Raw genomic sequence first — 18,197 nt, forward strand, 5'->3', positions numbered from 1 at the left:
TGAATGTACTGTTACAGATTAAAATGCTAAAATGCTCTAAACAAATGTAGTTATATAGGTTTATAGAAAGTATAGTGTTTCTCTACACAAAAAGAAGGAAGTTGCATCTGAATCTGAATAGACTTGGCCTGCTGTACTGCACATCTTGGCAGAAAACTTGGGGCTGGTTGCTGCCAACTTTTTACTTGGGAATGATGCATGAAAATTTAAATGGAAGAAGAATCAATTTAATATTGTGGGGTGAAGGCAAACAAAAAAAAAAGTGGTAGTTTGTGAGTAATCAGTATAATGGAGAAAATTATTATCAAAACAAAATGGAGTTTTTTTTAATGAATTTGTATTTGGAATTTGCCTGAAAATTATATTGATTTTGTTTTTCTCTCTATAGTTAACTGTCATTCTTTCTGCTTAACACAGATCTCAGTAATTGAAAAAGAAAAGTTCAAACAGCATTTTGCACAGAAGATCCAGCTGATTAACCATTTGCGTCAGGAGACTGAGGAACTGGAGCAGCAAATGGAAAGAAAGTGGAGAGAAATGGAAAAAAAACAGCATGAGATTCTTGATCTCGAAAATAATTTAAGATCTATTGATCCTAAAGATCCTCAACATGTGAGTAGAATTAAACTGAGAAATTCTCTTAACTGTGAATCGGATTTTGCACTCCCTCTGCTTTCATTTGGTTTGTCGGAGGGGATAAGGGAACTGGAGAAATAATTGACACAGAGGCTGAACCACCTTCTGTTCTAGATGCAGAAGCTCCAATTACAAACCAGTAGTTAATAAAGCTCATTGTAATTTCAATTCTAAATGTTCACTCTGAGGAATGTGTACCACATAATCTAACCCAGGTCACCTAACTAATTAAAAATTTGTAAATTCAATTAAGTAGAGCCAAAATACAAATACAAATGAGCCCCATGTTATAGCTGTTTGAGAAATTCGCCCTTGCAGAACTCTCAAATCACGACACAAAACTTTGAAATACAGAATAAAGTTCACACTCTTGGAATTTATGTGAAGAAAAGAAGTAAATAAATCATCACAAAATTTTAATTTTTTTAATACTTCCCATTTCTTGATGCATGTGAAGATGATGTGCCTCATGTTATGGAAACTCTCAATACTAATTTGTAGAATGCAACTTGTAATGCAATGGTTGTCTGTAAGAGTAAATATATTAAAGTAGCTAAAATGCAAATTCCATAATTTAAACCTACGTTATTTTCAATCTTCATTTATGAAGTTTGAAGCAGTTTTATTAAGGGAATGCTGATAAGACCATTTTTAAAAAGAAATTCTACTTTAATACTCAAATTTTAGAAACATTATTTTGAAGGTAAATTCATTAAGTGAATAGCAAAGTGCAGATTTAATAACTTTTGCCTAAAATACCTGTATCAAAGAAGCATACAGATTCCTTCTTCTCCCAGCCTTTCAGGTAGTGTCGTGGTTAGCACAATGCTTTACAGTACAGGCAACCAGGATTCAATTCCTGCCATTGTCTGTAAGGAGTTTGTACCTTCTCCCTGTGACTGCGTGAGTTTCTTCCAGATGCTCTGGTTTTTTCCCACAGTCCAAAAACGTACCAGTGGTAGGTTAATTGGTCATATTAAACTATCCCATATTGGGGGATTGCTGGGCAGCTGGAATAGCCTATTCTGTGCTGTATCTCAATAGATTTTTAAAAAAAACCTCTCCTATCCACCGGTTTCACTCATCACCTAGCTGGTTCTCCTTCTCCTTCTCCTCCTCTGATTTATTTATTCTGGCGTCCTTTCCAGTCCTGATGAAGGATCTCAACCTGATATGTTGACTAGATGCTGCCTGACCTGTTAAGTTTCTCCAGCATTTTGTGTGTATTGCTCTGGATTTCCATCATCTGCAGAATCTCTTGTGTTTATGACATGCATATTCAGACTCTTCCTGAAAAATGGTATTTTGTTAAAATGGTTAATTTTGAATAAATATTTGATGCATTCACAATCAAAACAATAAAATAATTTGGGATATGTAATGCTGGTCAATGGGTGAACATCATTACACAAAGCATAATTATGTTTTTAACTCAGTGACGTGTATCATAATAGTTTGAAAACTCTTTTATAGTGTGGTGGTTGTGAATTACTAGCCTCCAAATACAAGAACTCAATCAGCATAAGTGATTTGCGGGAATATATGGAAATTGATTTAAGGTCTTCACAAAGCAATCTGTGGCTTTTGGTTGCAAGCCATTTTAATTCCGCTGTCCATTCCCCCATTGACTTTGTCCTCTGCCTCTGCGTTACTGGGGTGAGACTAAACACAATCTATCAGAAAGCACCTTGTTTTCTGTCTGGGTAATCTACAGCCCATTGCCATGAGCATCAAATTCTTCAACCTTAGGTAATCTGCTCCCCCTCTAAATTTTTCTCTCTTCTCCTAGTCTACCAACATACAACCCACCCCACCCACAGCCCCTTATCGCTGAGTATTTTCATCACTCCACCTACTACATCTACCCATCGTCCTCAACTTGACTCATTGGGTATCCTCCCCATACTGTTCCCATCTGTCCACCCTGTCTCCCTTACTTGGTCCCATGCTCCACTTTTCTATCAGTTTCTGTTATCTGCAGCCTTTTGTTGCCTCCCTCATTTGTAAGGCCAGTGATGTTGTGGGGATGGAACTGGACTCTCTCACGGTGGTGTCTGAAAAGAGGATGCTGTCTAAGTTGCATACCATCTTGATCAATGTCTTCCATCCACTACATAATGTACTGGGTGGGCACAGGAGTACATTCAGCCAGAGACTCATTCCTCCGAGATGCAGCACAGAGCGTCATAGGAAGTCATTCCTGCCTGTGGCCATCAAACTTTACAACTCCTCCCTTAGAGGGTCAGACACCCTGAGCCGATAGGCTGGTCCTGGACTTATTTCATAATTTACTGGCATAATTTACATATTACTATTTAACTATTTATGGTTCTATTACTATTTATTGTCTATGGTGCAACTGTAATGAAAACCAATTTCCCCCGGGATCAATAAAGTATGACTATGTATCACCTCCCAGCCTCCAAAGACTATTTCCACTCTTCCCTCCTCCATTTGTCACTTGTCCCTCCTTCCTCGGACACCCCTATTGTTTGCCAGCACTTACTCCAACTCTTCCCATCAATTCTTTATCGCCTTTCACCCCTCTACGTATTCAATACAAATGAAGAGTCTCAATTCAAAGCATTGACAGTCCCAGTACTGATACTGACTGACCCACTGAGTTCCTCCAATAGTTAAAAACAAGAGGAAAATCTGCAGATGTTGGAAATCCAACCAACACAAATGAAATGCTGGAGGAACTTAGCAGACTAGGCAGCATCTTTGGAAAAAAGTACAGTTGATGTTTCGGGCCGAGACTCTTCAGCGTGACTGGAGGAAAAAAAGATGAGTCAGATTTAGAAAGTGGGGTGGGGGGAGGAGGAAGAAAAAGGAGATAGGTGAAACTGGGAGTGGGGGAAGAATGAAGTAAAGACCTGGGAAGTTGATTGGTGAAAGAGATACAGGTTTGGAGAAGAAGGAATCTAATAGGAGAGTTCAGAAGGCCATTGGGGAAAGAAAAGGGAGGAGAAACACCAGAGGGAGGAGACGGCCAGGCAAGGAGATAAGGTGGGAGAGGGAAAAGGGGATGGGAATAGAGAAGGAGGTAGGGCCATTACTGGAAGTGGGAGAATTTGATGTTCATGCCATTAGGTTGGAGACTATCCAGACGGAATATAAGGTGTTGCTCCTTCAACTTGAGTATGGCCTCATCGCGACAGTAAAGGAGGCCATGGATGGACATATGGGGATGGGAAGTGGAATTAAAATGGGTGGTCACTGGGAGATCTCACTTTTTATGGCAGACAGAGCATAGGGGCTCGGCGAACTGATCTCCCAGTCTACGTTGGGTCTCACCGATACACAAGAGGCCACACTGGGAGTCATGTAGGGAGTGATCTCTGCAGAACATAGAAAGTGGGGGGGGGGGGTGCAGGAAAGATGCGTTTGGTGGTGGATCCCGTTAGTTGCAGAGAATTATGTGCTGCACGTGGAGGCTGGTGAGGGCGAGGAACCTTATCCTTGATGGGGTGGTGGGAGGATGGGATGAGGGCAGACGTGCGCAAGATGGAAGAGATGCATTTGAGGGTAGTGGTGATGATGGAGGAAGGGAAGCCCCTTTCTTTGAAGGAGGACATTTCCTTCATTTTGGAATGAAAAGCCTCATCCTGAGAGGAGATGCGGCAAAGATGGAAGAATTAAGAGAAGATGGCAATGGGGAGGAAGAGGTATAGTCCAGGTAACTGTGAGAGTCAGTGAGTTTGTAATAGACATCAGTGAATAAGTTGTCTCCAGAGATAAAGACAGAGAGATCGAGAAGGGGGAGGGAGGTGTCAGAAGTGGACCAGATAAATTTGAGGGCAGGGTGGAAGTTGGAGTTAAAGTTGATGGAGTCAACAAGTTTGGCATGGGTGTAGGAAGCAGCACCAATGCAGTCGTCGATGTAGAGTAGGAAAAGTGGGGGAGTGACACCAGTGTAGGCTCAGAACATAGACTGTTCCACATAGCCAACAAAAAAGCAGGCATAGCTGGGACCCATGCGAGTACCCATCACTACACCTTTTGTTGGAGGAAGTGGGAGGAGCCAAAGGAGAAATTATTGAGAGTGAGGGCAAGTTCCACTGGATGGAAGAGAGTTGTGGTGGAGGGCAACTGGTTGGGCCTGGTGTCCAGAAAGAAACGGAGAGCTTGAGGCCTTCCTGGTGAAGGATGGAGGTGTATAGAGACTGGACATCCATGGTGAAAATAAGATGCTTGGTGCCAGGGAACTTGAAATCATTGAAAAGGTCTAGAGCATGTGATATGTCACGGATGTAAGGGGGAAGGGACTGAACCGGGGGATAAAACTGAATCAAGGTATGAGATATGAGTTCAGTGGGACAGGAACAAGCTGAAACAATTGGTCTAACTGGACAGGCAGGTTTATGGATTTTGGGTAGTGAGTAGAAACGAGAGGTGTGGGGTGAGGGAACCATGAGGTTAGTGGCAGTGGATAACGGTCTCCTCTTATGGCAAGATGAGGCCACCATCAGGTTGGAGGAGCAGGGAGATTTCCAGAGTTAATAAGGTAGGTGATGGTGTGGGATCCTGTTTGAGGGGTAAATAAAAGATGGTGTCACTGGGCTTCAGCAAGGTAGAGGTCAGTCTGCCTGACTACTACACCAATTCCCTTATCTCCAATAGTTGTTTTTTTTCCATGAAAAATAATGTAATATCCTCACTAACTCAGACTAGTGGAGAAGGAAATGTGTTTGAACTTTTGAACATGGACTTTGAAGCAGCAAGGAAGACGCTGAACATTTCACATCTATTTGGAGAAATTTGGAGGCTGATCTGTTCAGTGTAATTCAAACAACAAATCGCCCACCCTGTTAAGCTCCACCTCTCCCATCTGTGGCAGACTGCAAATCTGAGATGATTAATGAGCATAGAGCTCATTAGTCATCTCAGAACCCACTAAATTTAATGGAAGTAAATCGTACTTAACCCGGAAGGAATGCCTGAGAAGATAATGACTTAATCTGGCTGGAGTGTTTTTGTAACTGAATAACATTAAATGCAGTTGTCAGTGTGAATCAAAATTACTGTATGGATTTAATGTGTCATTTGACCTGAATATATTAGTGTCATAAACATGAACTTTGAACGTGGTCCAGTTAATGTTTTCCTGATCTTTTTTCGCATAATTGAACTAATGTTTAAATACCAGATATTGAAGTTTTACACAAATATTTTTTTTTAAATTCTGTAGTGAAATAATTTGTGTAATCAGATCTCATTGTGGTTCCAGTAGTATTCAGATTTAAAGCAGTAGCTATAGTGGAAACACTCATCTTGAGCAGTTGAGAGGGCAGGTTATTGGAGAGACTTGAAGGAAACCCAAAGAGTGGTTCTCAATGTGAAGAGAAGATGGAGAACCTGAGAGCAAATGAGATGAGAGGGAAGCCCATTTACCATGTTGAAAAGGTGAGGAAAGTGTAGAAGAGCTTTGGCATAATTTAAAGAGGGCAAGGAAAGAATCCTGGTCAGTTAATATTATTGGAAAGGAAATGTCTGAAGGGTTTGAAGGGTTGTGCCTCTTGTCAGTAAAATTTATTGGGAAAAGAGTTTGATTGTAGGGGAAGAGGAAATTTCTTCACTTAGGGAGTAGTGAATTTTTTGAACTCTGTATCCAGGAGGACTGTGTTGGTTCTATCATTGAGTATATTGAAGGAATTTTGAATTAAGGAAATTGAGGGATATGGGAAAGGTATAGGAAAGTGGCACCGGGATAGAAAATTGGCCGTGATTAGCATCAGTAAGTGATAAGTTACAGAGTTACCAGTCTTTTAAGTGGTAAGGAATGGAATGCACTGCTGGAGAGTGGTGGTAATAGCAGATACGTTAGGAACATTTAAGAGGCACTTAGGTAGGCACATGGATGAAAGAAAAATGGAAGGCTATGTGGGAGGAAAGCATTAGATTTATTTTTAGAATACGTTAAAAGGTCAGCACCACAGTGTGGCCTGAAGGACCTGTATTGTACTCTTCTGTTGTATGTACTCCATAGTTATAATTACTAAGAAATAATATACATTTACTGCTGTTGATATGGCAGTTCATATTTTGTGAATAATTGCTTTGATGTGCTAACTTGTTTTTTAAAGAAAAATTGAAAGCAGTCATATATGATGAGGCCTTATTTTTGTTGCAATTCATCCTTTTCACCTTGGCTTAAATCCTTCCCATTTAATGACTTGGAATTCTATACTCATACTTTCCATTCACTGCAGGAATAATGCATTACTTCCACTATGAAAGTTCACACCATTCATTGAAAAATGCAGTGGTTTTTTGTATTTAACTTCACATATTACAAGAGGACAGTTTTTCTCATCATTAGAAACAATACCACAGAAATATACTGCCTTAATTAACAAAAATATCATTATAAATAATCAGATATTATTATTCTGTTAGTTCATCATAGATTCAATAGTGAAATTATGTACTGGCGTACAATTTGTATAGTAGCTGTATAATTATTCTGATGGTGTATTTGTTGATTTGAGATCTTAAAAAGAAATTACAACAGTTTAGAAAATGGTCACGAAATCTGTGTCAAGAAGTAGGTACAGAGGAGATGTCAAGGATAAGTTTTTTATGCAGAGAGTGGTGAGTGCATGGAATGGGCTGCCGGTGATGGTGGTGGAGGCGGATACAATAGGGTCTTTTAAGAGACTCCTGGACAAGTACACGGAGCTCGGAAAAATAGAGGGCTATGGGTAACTCTAGGTAATTTCTAAGGTAAGGACATGTTCGGCATAGCTTTGTGGGCCGAAGGGCCTGTACTGTGCTGTAGGTTTTCTATGTTTCTAAAAACTAGATGGTCACAACTGGTCAATATTTGAATGCAAATATTGCAAAATAAACTTGAGAGATTTGGGCTTTTTGTTTGTTTGTCTGCTCAAACTATTGTTATGTTCTATGTGCTTAGAATTTAAGAGTGTAATGCAGCTGGTTCCTTATTAATCCAATCTAATGTGCAGAATGTTATCAATAGTTTTAAAAAGTTTTCTTTCTGGAGGAGTAACTGTTGAATTGAATGTGTATGTTAACGCTTACAGTTTAGACCCTGATTTTGGCAGTTCACAAAATCCAAGTATTCCATGGAATTGTGCCAAGTCATATGTAGAACTTAGGATAAGCTGGTCTACTTATTAATTGATTAAATATAGTATTCATTTTCTGTATAATGTTGTATGCTGATGATTTATCTTGTGCTTTAAAGCTGCACAGACATGAATAGGATTTCGGCTAATCTCGTATCTGGAATTTTGTTGTGACAGGCTGTCAGTAGTAATGTGGGCTGTGACATTTCACAACTGAGAGTTCTGCCTTTGGGGAGAGATTAGAGAGGCAGTTAGGTCAGCTGCTTTTGATTGGCTGCAGAAAGCACTTCCCGTGTTGTGATTTGAAGCATGAGGCACAATTACAGTTCTCCGGAAAACAAACGGCGTATCTCTCTCGTGTGGTATGGTTGCAAAAGAAGTGAAGACTGATACACTAACCAAAGTTTTAAGAAGTGCCCTAAAGATGTAATGGCTGAAAGTCGGTAAGATCAATGTGAGTAATGAGAACAGGAAGTTTGAAAGGAAGAGGGCTGACTGTAACACTTGGCTTCTTACTTATTCAAAGATTTTTACTTTTTACCTCTTCACAAACTTCATAAATGTATTTGCAGTGGAATCATAGAGCTCGGTTTAATGGGCAAGTCCTGAATTAAGTTTAACATCCATTCCCTAATCACAAGAATGCATTTTCCTGTTTACGTTCTATGTATTTAATTGCTATCTTTGTTCAACAAGTCCCAAGCCATTTAGTGTTTTATGTGACATTCATAGCACACTGAATTTGTTTGTTTTTTATTGTGCCATTAATTATAGTAAAATTAGCTTAATGCTTTGTTGTCAAAGTAGTAAATTATGCTCTTTATTTGAATGTTCAAATGAATAAGCAAATGGTAACACAAACCAGTGCCATTTTAACCTTTCTGATGCTGATAGTGGCTTCCAAATTGTCTTGGTTATTTATTGCTCTTTTAGAAGAAAGATTATGATTTTCTAATGTAGGGAAATGATGAATTTAAGTGCAGATGTAAATAGTAATTTCAACTTCTCTGAACAAGACATTAAATTTTTAAAAATATTTTTAAGAAAGGTTGAGCAAGTTCAGCTTGTACACTATGACTTAATGTATATTCAGAGAGGAAATCAATTCTAGACTAGAGATTAACAGAGAGAAGAACAGAGGTAAAGTAAGAATCAGTTCAGCCAGGGTCTTACTGAGTGGCAGAGCAGATTAGAGAGACAATGTTCCTTCTATTTCTAACTCAGTCTGCAGAAGATGGAATATTTCAGTTCAATGTTGCAGAACTGATCTTTTATAAAGATAATTCATAGGAATTATGAGCAAAGTTGCTGGTGAACGCAGCGGGCCAGGCAGCATCTCTAGGAAGAGGTACAGTCGACGTACCTCGTGTCATAGGAATTATTTTATTTTTATCCATTAAAATATTGCACACAAATGCTTTGTTCCAGCAATTACCGTGGGTTCCGGTTAATTGGGGCACATTGGGACTAGTACATTTTGGCCCAGTTAAGCGGGTCTTTGGCACTGTGGCTCAGAAGAGAAGTGCAGTAGTGATAGGGGATTCCATAGTTGGAGTAGTAGACATGAGATTCTGTGGATGTGAAAGAGACACCTGGATGGTATGTTGCCTCCCAGATGCCAGGGCTAGGGACATCTCAGATTGGGTTCATGGCATTCTAAAAGGGGGGTGGGTGAGCAGCCGGAATTCTTGGTACAAATTGGCACCAATGGCATAGGTAGGAAAAGGGAGGAGCTCCTGAAGAGAGAATTTAGGGAGTTGGGTAGAAGGCTGAATAGCAGGTAGTAATCTCTGGATTGCTGTATGTGTCACACGCCAGCGAGGATAAGAATAGGATGATTTGGCAGATAAATGTGTGGCTAAGGAACTGGTGCAAGGGGCAGGGCTTCAGATTTTTAGATCATTGGGGTCTCTTTTGGGGACAGTATGACCTGTATAAAAGGCAAGGCACAGCTTACACTTGAATATCCTTGTGGATAGATTTACTAGAGCTGTGGGGAAGGGTTTAAATCTATTTTGCAGGGGCATGGGAATCAAAATGATAGGATGGGGCAGTTGGTATACAGTACTGTGCCAAAGTCTTAGGGGTGGGTGTGTGTGTGTGTGTATATATATATATATATATATATATGTGTGTGTGTATATATAATATGAATGACTTTTGTAAATCTGGCAGGAGCAAAGGATGTTGGGAATGGTGCAGAAGGGGTATGGGACAAGTGGTAGAGAAGGAGTACCGGGGTGGGGGAGGGGAGGTGGCATGGGTGCAGACACACCTAGTCCTGAGACCCCAGGCAAGGTCACTTGATTCCAAACAATTGGTATATTGATCATAACATAATGTCTCTCTAGTCCTTTGTGCTCCCTCCCTTTCCTCTTCCCCTTTTCCCAACCATGATTCCCCTTTCCCTGCCCCCTGCCCACTCTCAGTACACAATAGAGACCCATATCAGCATCAGGTTTATCATCACTCACGTATGTCGTGAAATTTTTTTTTTACAACAGCAGTACAGTGCAATACATAAAATTATTACAATACTATGCAAAAGTCTTAGGCACCTTAAGTATAAATATGTACCTGAGACTTTTGCACAGTACTGTACAACTAAATGCAATTTTCAGGGAGACTGTCAGGAAGGCAGGCAGATGATAGGGCAAGATGGCAGTCAGTGGGATGAGTTGCAGTGTAACATGAGGACAAAATTGAAAAGGGTGATGAATACAGGATTGATGGTGTTGTATTTGAATGCATGCATTATACAGAATAAGACAGATGAGAGATTGTAATGCAGTTAGAGATTGGTAGGTATAATGTGGGCATCACTGAGTCCTGGCTGAAAGGCAATGGCTGTTGGGAGTTTAACATCCAAGGATACACATTGTATCAAAAGGACAAGCAGGTAGGCAGAGGGGGTGTGGCTCTGTTGATTAAAAAATGAAATCACATCCTGACATTGGATTGATCAGAAGATGTAGAATTTTGTGGGTAGAGTTAAGAAACTGCAAGAGAAAAAGGACCCTGATGGGAATTATATACAGGCCTCTGAATAGTAGCCAGGATGTGGGCTACTAATACAATGGGGGATAGAAAAGGCATGTAAAAAAGGCAATGTATGGTAGTGGATGGGTGATTAGTGAAATATTAGAAAATTGTGAAGTTTTTAAAAAAACAGAAGGCAACTAAAAATCATAAGGAGAGAAAAATTAAATAGGAAGGCAAGCTACCCAATAATATCAAAGAGGATACCAAAAGTTTTTTCAGATATATAAAGAGTAAAAGAAAGACGAGAGTGGACATTGGACTGCTGGAAAGGCAGTAATATGGGAGAAATGATGGACAAATTAAATAAGTATTTTGCCTTTGTCTTCACTGTGGAAGACACGAGCAGTATCCTGGAAGTCTGAGAGTGTCGGGCAGAAACAAGTGTAATTGCTATTACTGGGAAGAAGTTGCATGGAAAGTTGAAAGGTCTGAAGGTAGATAAGTCACCTAGCCCAGATGGATTACACCCTAGGGTTCTGAAAAGAGGTAGCTGAAGAGACTGTTGGAGGCATTAGTAATGATCTTGCAAGATTCGCTAGATTCGCTAGATTCTGGCATGGTTTCAGAGGACTGGTAAATTGTAAATGACATTCCACTCTTCAGGAAGGGAAACAGAAGAAAGGAAATTGTAGGCCAATTAACCTCAACTCAGTGAAGATGTGGAATCGATTGTTAAGGATGAGGTCTCGGGGTACTTGGAGGCACATGATAAAATATGCTAAAGGTAGCATGATTCCATTAAGGGAAAATCTTGCCTGACAAATCCATTAGAACTCTTTGAGGAAATAACAAGCAAGATAGACAGTGTATGTTGTGTACTTGGATTTTCAGAAGGCTTTTGATGAGGTGCTGTACACAAGGCTGTTTAACAAGATAAAAACTCATGGTATTACAGGAAAGATACTAGCATGGATAGAGGATTGGCTGATTGGTAGGAGGCAAAGAGAGGGAATAAAGGGAGACTTTTCTGTTTGGTTGCTGGCGACTAGTGGTGTTCCGCAAGGATTGGTGTTTGGACCACTTCCTTTTATGTTATATGTCAATGGTTTGGAAGACTGAATTGATGGTTTTGTGGCTAAGTTTCCAGATAATACGAAGATAAGTGGAGGGGCAGGTAGTATTGAGAAAGCAGGAGGTCTCACTTGGAGTATTGTGAGAAGTTTTGGGCCCCTTATCTAAGAAAGGATATGCTGACATTGGAGAGGATTCATGAGAATGATTCCAGGAATGAAAGGGTTGTTGTATGAGTAGTGTTTGGCTCTCGGCCTGTACTCGCTGGAATTTAGAAGCATGGGGGGGGGGGGGGATCTTACTGAAACCTATTGAATGTTGAAAGGCCTAGATAGAGTAGATGTAGAGAGGATATTTCCCAAAGTGGGGGAGTCCAGGACCAGTGGGCGCAGCCTTGGAATAGAGGGACATCCCATTTAGAATGCAGATGAAAAGGAATTTCTTTAGCCAGGAGGTGGTGAATCTGTGGAGTTCATTGCCACCAGCAGCTGTGGAGGTCAGGTTATTGATTGCATTTAAGGCAGAAGTTGATAGGTTCTTGATTAGTCTGAACATGACAGATTGGGAGAAGCCAGGAGAAAAAGGTTGAGAGGGAAAATGGATCAGCAATGATTAAATGGTGGACAAGACTTGATGGGCCAAATGGCCTAATTTTGCTCCTACCTCTTATGGTCTAAGCAGCTGCCCCAATTAGCTGAAGTTTCATAGAAATAGTTAAAAGGCATAAGACAAGCCACTTTTTAACTCGGTAACAAATTATGCATTTAAATAAAATGCAGAGCAAACTAAAACACTACCAATACTACTACAGTATTATAAAACTGTGTATCAATTCCTAATAATTATTGATGGAAGAATTCATTATTGCCATGTTCTTTTGCTTGACTGTAAATGAACAAAATCAGTGGAGTAACCTAGTTCAGATAATGGACTACCTTTATTGCCTTTCTGCATGAAGTCAAAATAAAAACATAATTATCAAAAACACTGCCTTTTTGAATCGACATCCATTGGCCCAAATGGATAATATAACACATGCAACTGACACTATTTAAAAACTGCTCAGTAATGTCTTAACAGCTGTTTCTGGCATCTCCAAGCCTGAATGCTTGAAACCACAGTGAACAAAATGGTTCTGAATTATCTTGGTGCTTGTTTCTCATCAACTATCACTGACAAAAATCACTGCTTTTGCTTTTGCTCTTTAAAAATGGTTCTATCTAAGCACAGTATAGAGAAAACTGCTACACAAGTGCACATGACTGGCACTAGTTAGAAACTGTGTGGCAAAAGTCTTCGGTCCCAATTAAGCACAATAGTGCCCCAAATAAATGAAGGGAATCCTGGTTATTTTCTCAATTAGTTCTTGTTCTTTAAGAGTTGTCCCAAATTAGTGGCTGTCCTATTTAACCGATGGCCCAATTAATCAGAATTCACTGTATTTAGATAATTGACTGAATTTACTTGACCATGTTAGCTTAGAACCACAGCAATACCTATTTGTAGGCATTTAGCAGTCGATTGCAATTTTACCATTGATAAAATTGATAGAGTTACAAAACTCCAAAACATAAAAACTAATTGAAAGCAGAACAAGGAGCCAGGAGAAAAAAGTGTGTGCTCCATTTTTACTTTAGCGAGGCATGTGCTTATGATGTGATGGTGTGGTGACGTATACCATTCACATACAGTACTTCGTACATATAACCATAATGAATTACTTAAACAATGAAGAATGCTTACTCAAACAATATATTTACAATATTACTGATATATTAAATACATAACAACATCAAGGCTGATACCCAAGACTGATTAGTAGCTTTTGGATTGTCTATAAGCTGTATGTAGAGGTCAGATCAACTCTGGTTTGCGATGACTGCTCTGCTAGACTGCATTTGCTCTCAATCTGCTAGTTTGACTTACCTGGTGTTGATTTGAGAATTACATGGGATCTTTGCAGACAACAGTGATCGCTTTAATAATGCAATGCTGCCTTAAGATCAGCATCCCAAAATTATTCATGAACCTTCTGTATTAGGTTAACAGTTGCCTCTGCAAGAAAACTGTTCAGAGAGTTGGCCGGTGATGTGCTGATCTAGCTTTTGAAGATGAAAGGCATTTCTAGACAGACCCTGATAGACCTGTTTCTACTTATTAATTATGGTGGATTCAAACATGATTGTCACCTTTTGAAGTGAATCACTGAGTATAGCCACCCAGATGATGCTTCACTGCTTTTTGACAGATGAGGTTGTTAATCCATGAAAAGAAAATATAGATCCATATTGATGTGCTGAAAGAGCCATGTTTTAATTACATGAAATTGAACTCTAAACTTTAACTGTATTTTAATGAGCAATTTGAAGCTCTGGTTCCAAGCACAGCGAAAGGTACATATATGACTGAATGCATCAGTCTAATGGAAATGCATATATTGTTTTAATTTTTTTAATTCCCTGCCATTTTGGGAGTTGATAGGGAAAAGAAACAACAACTCTGAGGATAAAGCATATTAAGGAATACAAAATAGTGGGATTAATTATGAATAATGTAAATGTACACCCACTATAGTCACTTTAAAAATTATATCGTTCCTCATTTTCCTTCAGTCTTCATTTGGTTGAATCTCTAAAAACTGGTTTATGGTCGATTTGCGTATGTGAGATGAGCTTACTTCATTGTATGCATGTAATTCATTTATCAGGTCATGTTAACCTATCTTCTACCAATTATTTATTTTATGACTCTTGGGTGTTTAATTATTATGAATATGAAACAGGAATATTTGCTGACAGGAAGTAATCATTGGCTATGGTATTGTTAGTGATATCTGGAGTATAGATGGAGTGATAGCGGTAGAAATGCAATTTGCTCACAAATTTTACTTTTCATGTGCAGCTGTTTATAAATGTATAGATGTTTGAAATATGTGTCAGTAATTTCAGTTGCAACTTTCAAACCTAAGTTTCCATTACATTTAATATAGATCTTGTTCATTTGAATTGTGTGAGCTTTTACTGTGATACTTTAGAACTAAATTGACCTGAAAATGAATCAGTCTAAGTGTAATTTATAAGTTTTCTTCAGCACTAAAATAGGATAACTACTTTTCCTGTGTCACCAGAAAATTAGGACAATCATATGCATAGAGAAAGCAAGCACAAGTAATTTGATTCTGCCTTCTTTTTGTGTAACAGCGAGGTAATTCAATTAGGGTAGCACCAACTATTCAGATCGACTTGATAAGTGAGTGCATGTTCATTCTTTCAGTTTTCTATTAGTTTGCTGATTGTTCAGTGTAACATAGGTAGCCTTCATGATAACTTAAAGTATATTTCACACATTCTAAAGTCTACAGGCAAAGTTCTGCAATTTTGAACGGTATAGAAACCATGTTTAGAGCCAATTGATGGATTAGTATCAGACTTCAACCTCCATATTTGATCGATGATCTGGAAGCATAATGAAGTGATGGCAAAGCGGTTATTTCTCCTTATTATTACAAAGTACCCTGGCATAATGACCTAACTATTAATTAACTAGTGAAATTGCTGCACAGTTTCAAGTGCCTGAGAATAATAAGGAGAATGTTATTTTATTATCATATATAAACTCCAGCTAACCTTTAAAGAACAGAATATGCAGACTTTAATTTGTACACTGCTACTTGTAATCGGTCTTATTAAAGATGAATAGGTTCCTAAATCCAGTCTAATGTGATTGACATTTTGGGCATACAGTGATATTGGAGTAAAACCTTTCCATTAAATGGTTACTGTTTCTTGGATAGTAGTTGAATTGGAGAAGACCTGATAGTTTTCATACAGAAGAACTTCAAAATGGTGAATGTCCAGAAGCAACAGTTGGTCCTTAAATATTTTCTGCCTCCAATTAATGAAAGAATTCTATGATTCGCTCCATCCTGTCAGCAACATACTTTCTAGTATTCTGTTACCAAAATATGTAAGGCTTATGGTTTGCCCAAAACTTTTATTAATGGAATTAAAATAAATAAACAATTGGTAATGTATATTTTGTGTGTTTCCAAAATTGATTGTGAAAATAAAGCATTACCATGCTTACATTAGATTTCATTTATTTTAACACTTTGTAAAACTCAATTGTACTTGAAATTAAAAATTTATCAAATATATTGCACTGGTTATTTTCAACATCTCAATTCAATAGAATCTTTTTTTTCAGGCACATTTGAAAGCTCAAATGGTGAATAAAACTCAACAGTTTGACACAATGTCCAAGCAATACAAGCAGTTAGAGAAACGCTTAGATGAAATGCTCTCCAGGATTGCCAAGGAAACTGAGAGCATCAAAGATCTGGAAGAACAACTGACTGAAGGTAGCTCCTGAGAATTTATAGTGTATTTTTTCCTCTGAGGATGGAGGGGAATCTGGGAGAATAAGAAAGAACTGTGATATTAATTGGATTGCAGCATTTGAAACAACCTGGTGAATAAATATGAAATTAATGGTGCTCTGTACGATAAATGATGTCACCAGTGCATTGAGACTTAACTTATTAAAAATATATTTTGATAGGTCAGATAGCAGCTAATGAGGCACTGAAACGAGACTTGGAGAGCATTATTGCTGGGTTGCAAGAGTACTTGGAGAGTGTAAAGGGACAGGCAAAGCAAGCTCGGGAGGAATGCACAGAGCTGCAGAAGGAAAAGCAGACACTATTGCATCAACTGTCTGATCTGGAACAAGAGAAGAATCAACTGGAAATTGTTGCCATGGATGCGGATAACTTGAGAAAGGTCTGTATTTGAATGGCTTAGAATTCTTAAGGTGTTACACTGGAAATTTAATCAGTGTTTAACTATTAAAAATAATTTACAATTCAATTGTATTATCATATGAAATCATCTGAGTTATGACAATATTGTGTAAAGGACTAATGAACTACAATTGGACTCTGTGATATTTTATCCAATTGACAACTGTTCATAACAGGAACAAATGTAATAATCTAGTATTATATAGGGTATTGTAGCAAGCTAAATTAAGGGCAAAACATTTTATACATTCACTAATTCTATTATATAATGACATTTTGGAAGTAAGATGTATTTATTATTATATTGCACCATTCAAAATGTACTTCAATCTCTAGTTAAAGAATATATTTATTTAGGTAAATGCATTTGTGCATAACACCGTTTTAATATTGAGAGTTATAGAGCCCATTACTTACTTTTCATTGCAGGAATTGTCTGACATGGAACGTTCTTTACAAGAACAGCAAGAGTTGAATGAATCGCTGCACCAAGCTCAAGGTGATCTCAGCGAGTATGAAGCTGAATTGGAATCTCAGCTACAAGCAAGGGACATTGAAGCAAATCAACTTAGAGAGGAACTGGAGCGACTGCGAAAGCTCAGTCAAGTAAGTACCAATTTGAGTGTGAAGAAGCCTGAGGACATATTTGGCAAGTAACTGATATAAATAACTAAAGTGTTGAATTTAAATATTGTTGAGAATTGGGATTGGTGACACTGCGTAGTTGCCTAAATCCACTCATAAGTAATTTCATCTTTATAACTTTTTGTTAATGTTATCCTTGGATATCAATTAAGATATCCTTGTTTTTATTGTGTCATGTTGTTAAAGAATAACTTTAAACTGGCCAAAGTGTATTTTCAGTGATTCTTTCTCTTTTCGTTAATTAACTTGCTATACCAGTACAGTCAAGTCAATTTAATCAACTTTCAGTTAGGGTAGCACCAAACAAAAATTAGTCATTGTACATTTACAAGTGAAAAGTATCTTGTTGAATGTAAGTGTCTCGTGTAATTTTAATATATGGCATTAGTTTATTTGTCTCTTTTGTTTCAAAATTTTGGTAAATGTACCTTTCTAAAAAAAAAATACTTCTGGTGCCCTCTTTACTTTTTAAGTGATGTTGTGTTTGGAAGTGGAGTGTGACGACAGCATGGGCATTTAGCCATTCTGACATTTTAGTAAATTGCTATCACCAATCCTTGCATGACTTCCATAAGATAATAGGAACAGAATTAGGCCATTTGGCCCGTTGAATGCTCCAGCTTTCCATCATCGCTGATTTATTATCTTTTTCAATCCCATTCTCTTGTCTTCTCCCCATAATCTTTTGACTTTCTTACTAATTAAGAACCTATCAACCTCTGCTTTAAGTACACCCAATAAGTCCACAGCATCAGTGGCAGTGAATTCCACAAATTTACCACCCTCAGGCTAATGTCAAAATCTAAAGCCAGAATGATAATGTTTTAAAAACTCTCGAAACATAAGTTAATTTCTTCCCTTGGTATGAGAATCTTTCAGGTCATGTGAAATTGGTTTTGAAGATGTAGACGAATGCTTTTTGTATTTGATTTGAATGTCAATTTTTGAGTTTACCAAGCTGGTAACCATGA

The 18,197-nt window shown here is 38.2% G+C and overlaps 1 protein-coding gene across 7 annotated transcripts in view; it reads left to right on the plus strand.

The window, feature by feature from the left end:
• cntrl (centriolin) overlaps positions 1 to 18,197 on the plus strand; it is a 119,906-nt gene that overhangs the window by 29,071 nt on the left and 72,638 nt on the right. For all 7 annotated transcript variants that reach the window (XM_072240055.1, XM_072240057.1, XM_072240056.1 and 4 more), the window contains 4 exons: positions 418 to 612; positions 15,987 to 16,140; positions 16,341 to 16,561; positions 17,011 to 17,187. In XM_072240055.1, coding sequence (XP_072096156.1) covers positions 418 to 612; positions 15,987 to 16,140; positions 16,341 to 16,561; positions 17,011 to 17,187 — 747 coding nt within the window. The remainder of the gene's footprint in view (positions 1 to 417; positions 613 to 15,986; positions 16,141 to 16,340; positions 16,562 to 17,010; positions 17,188 to 18,197) is intronic.

The sequence above is a fragment of the Mobula birostris genome, chromosome 22 (genome assembly GCF_030028105.1).
Source record: "Mobula birostris isolate sMobBir1 chromosome 22, sMobBir1.hap1, whole genome shotgun sequence".
Taxonomy (NCBI): Eukaryota; Metazoa; Chordata; class Chondrichthyes; order Myliobatiformes; family Myliobatidae; genus Mobula; species Mobula birostris.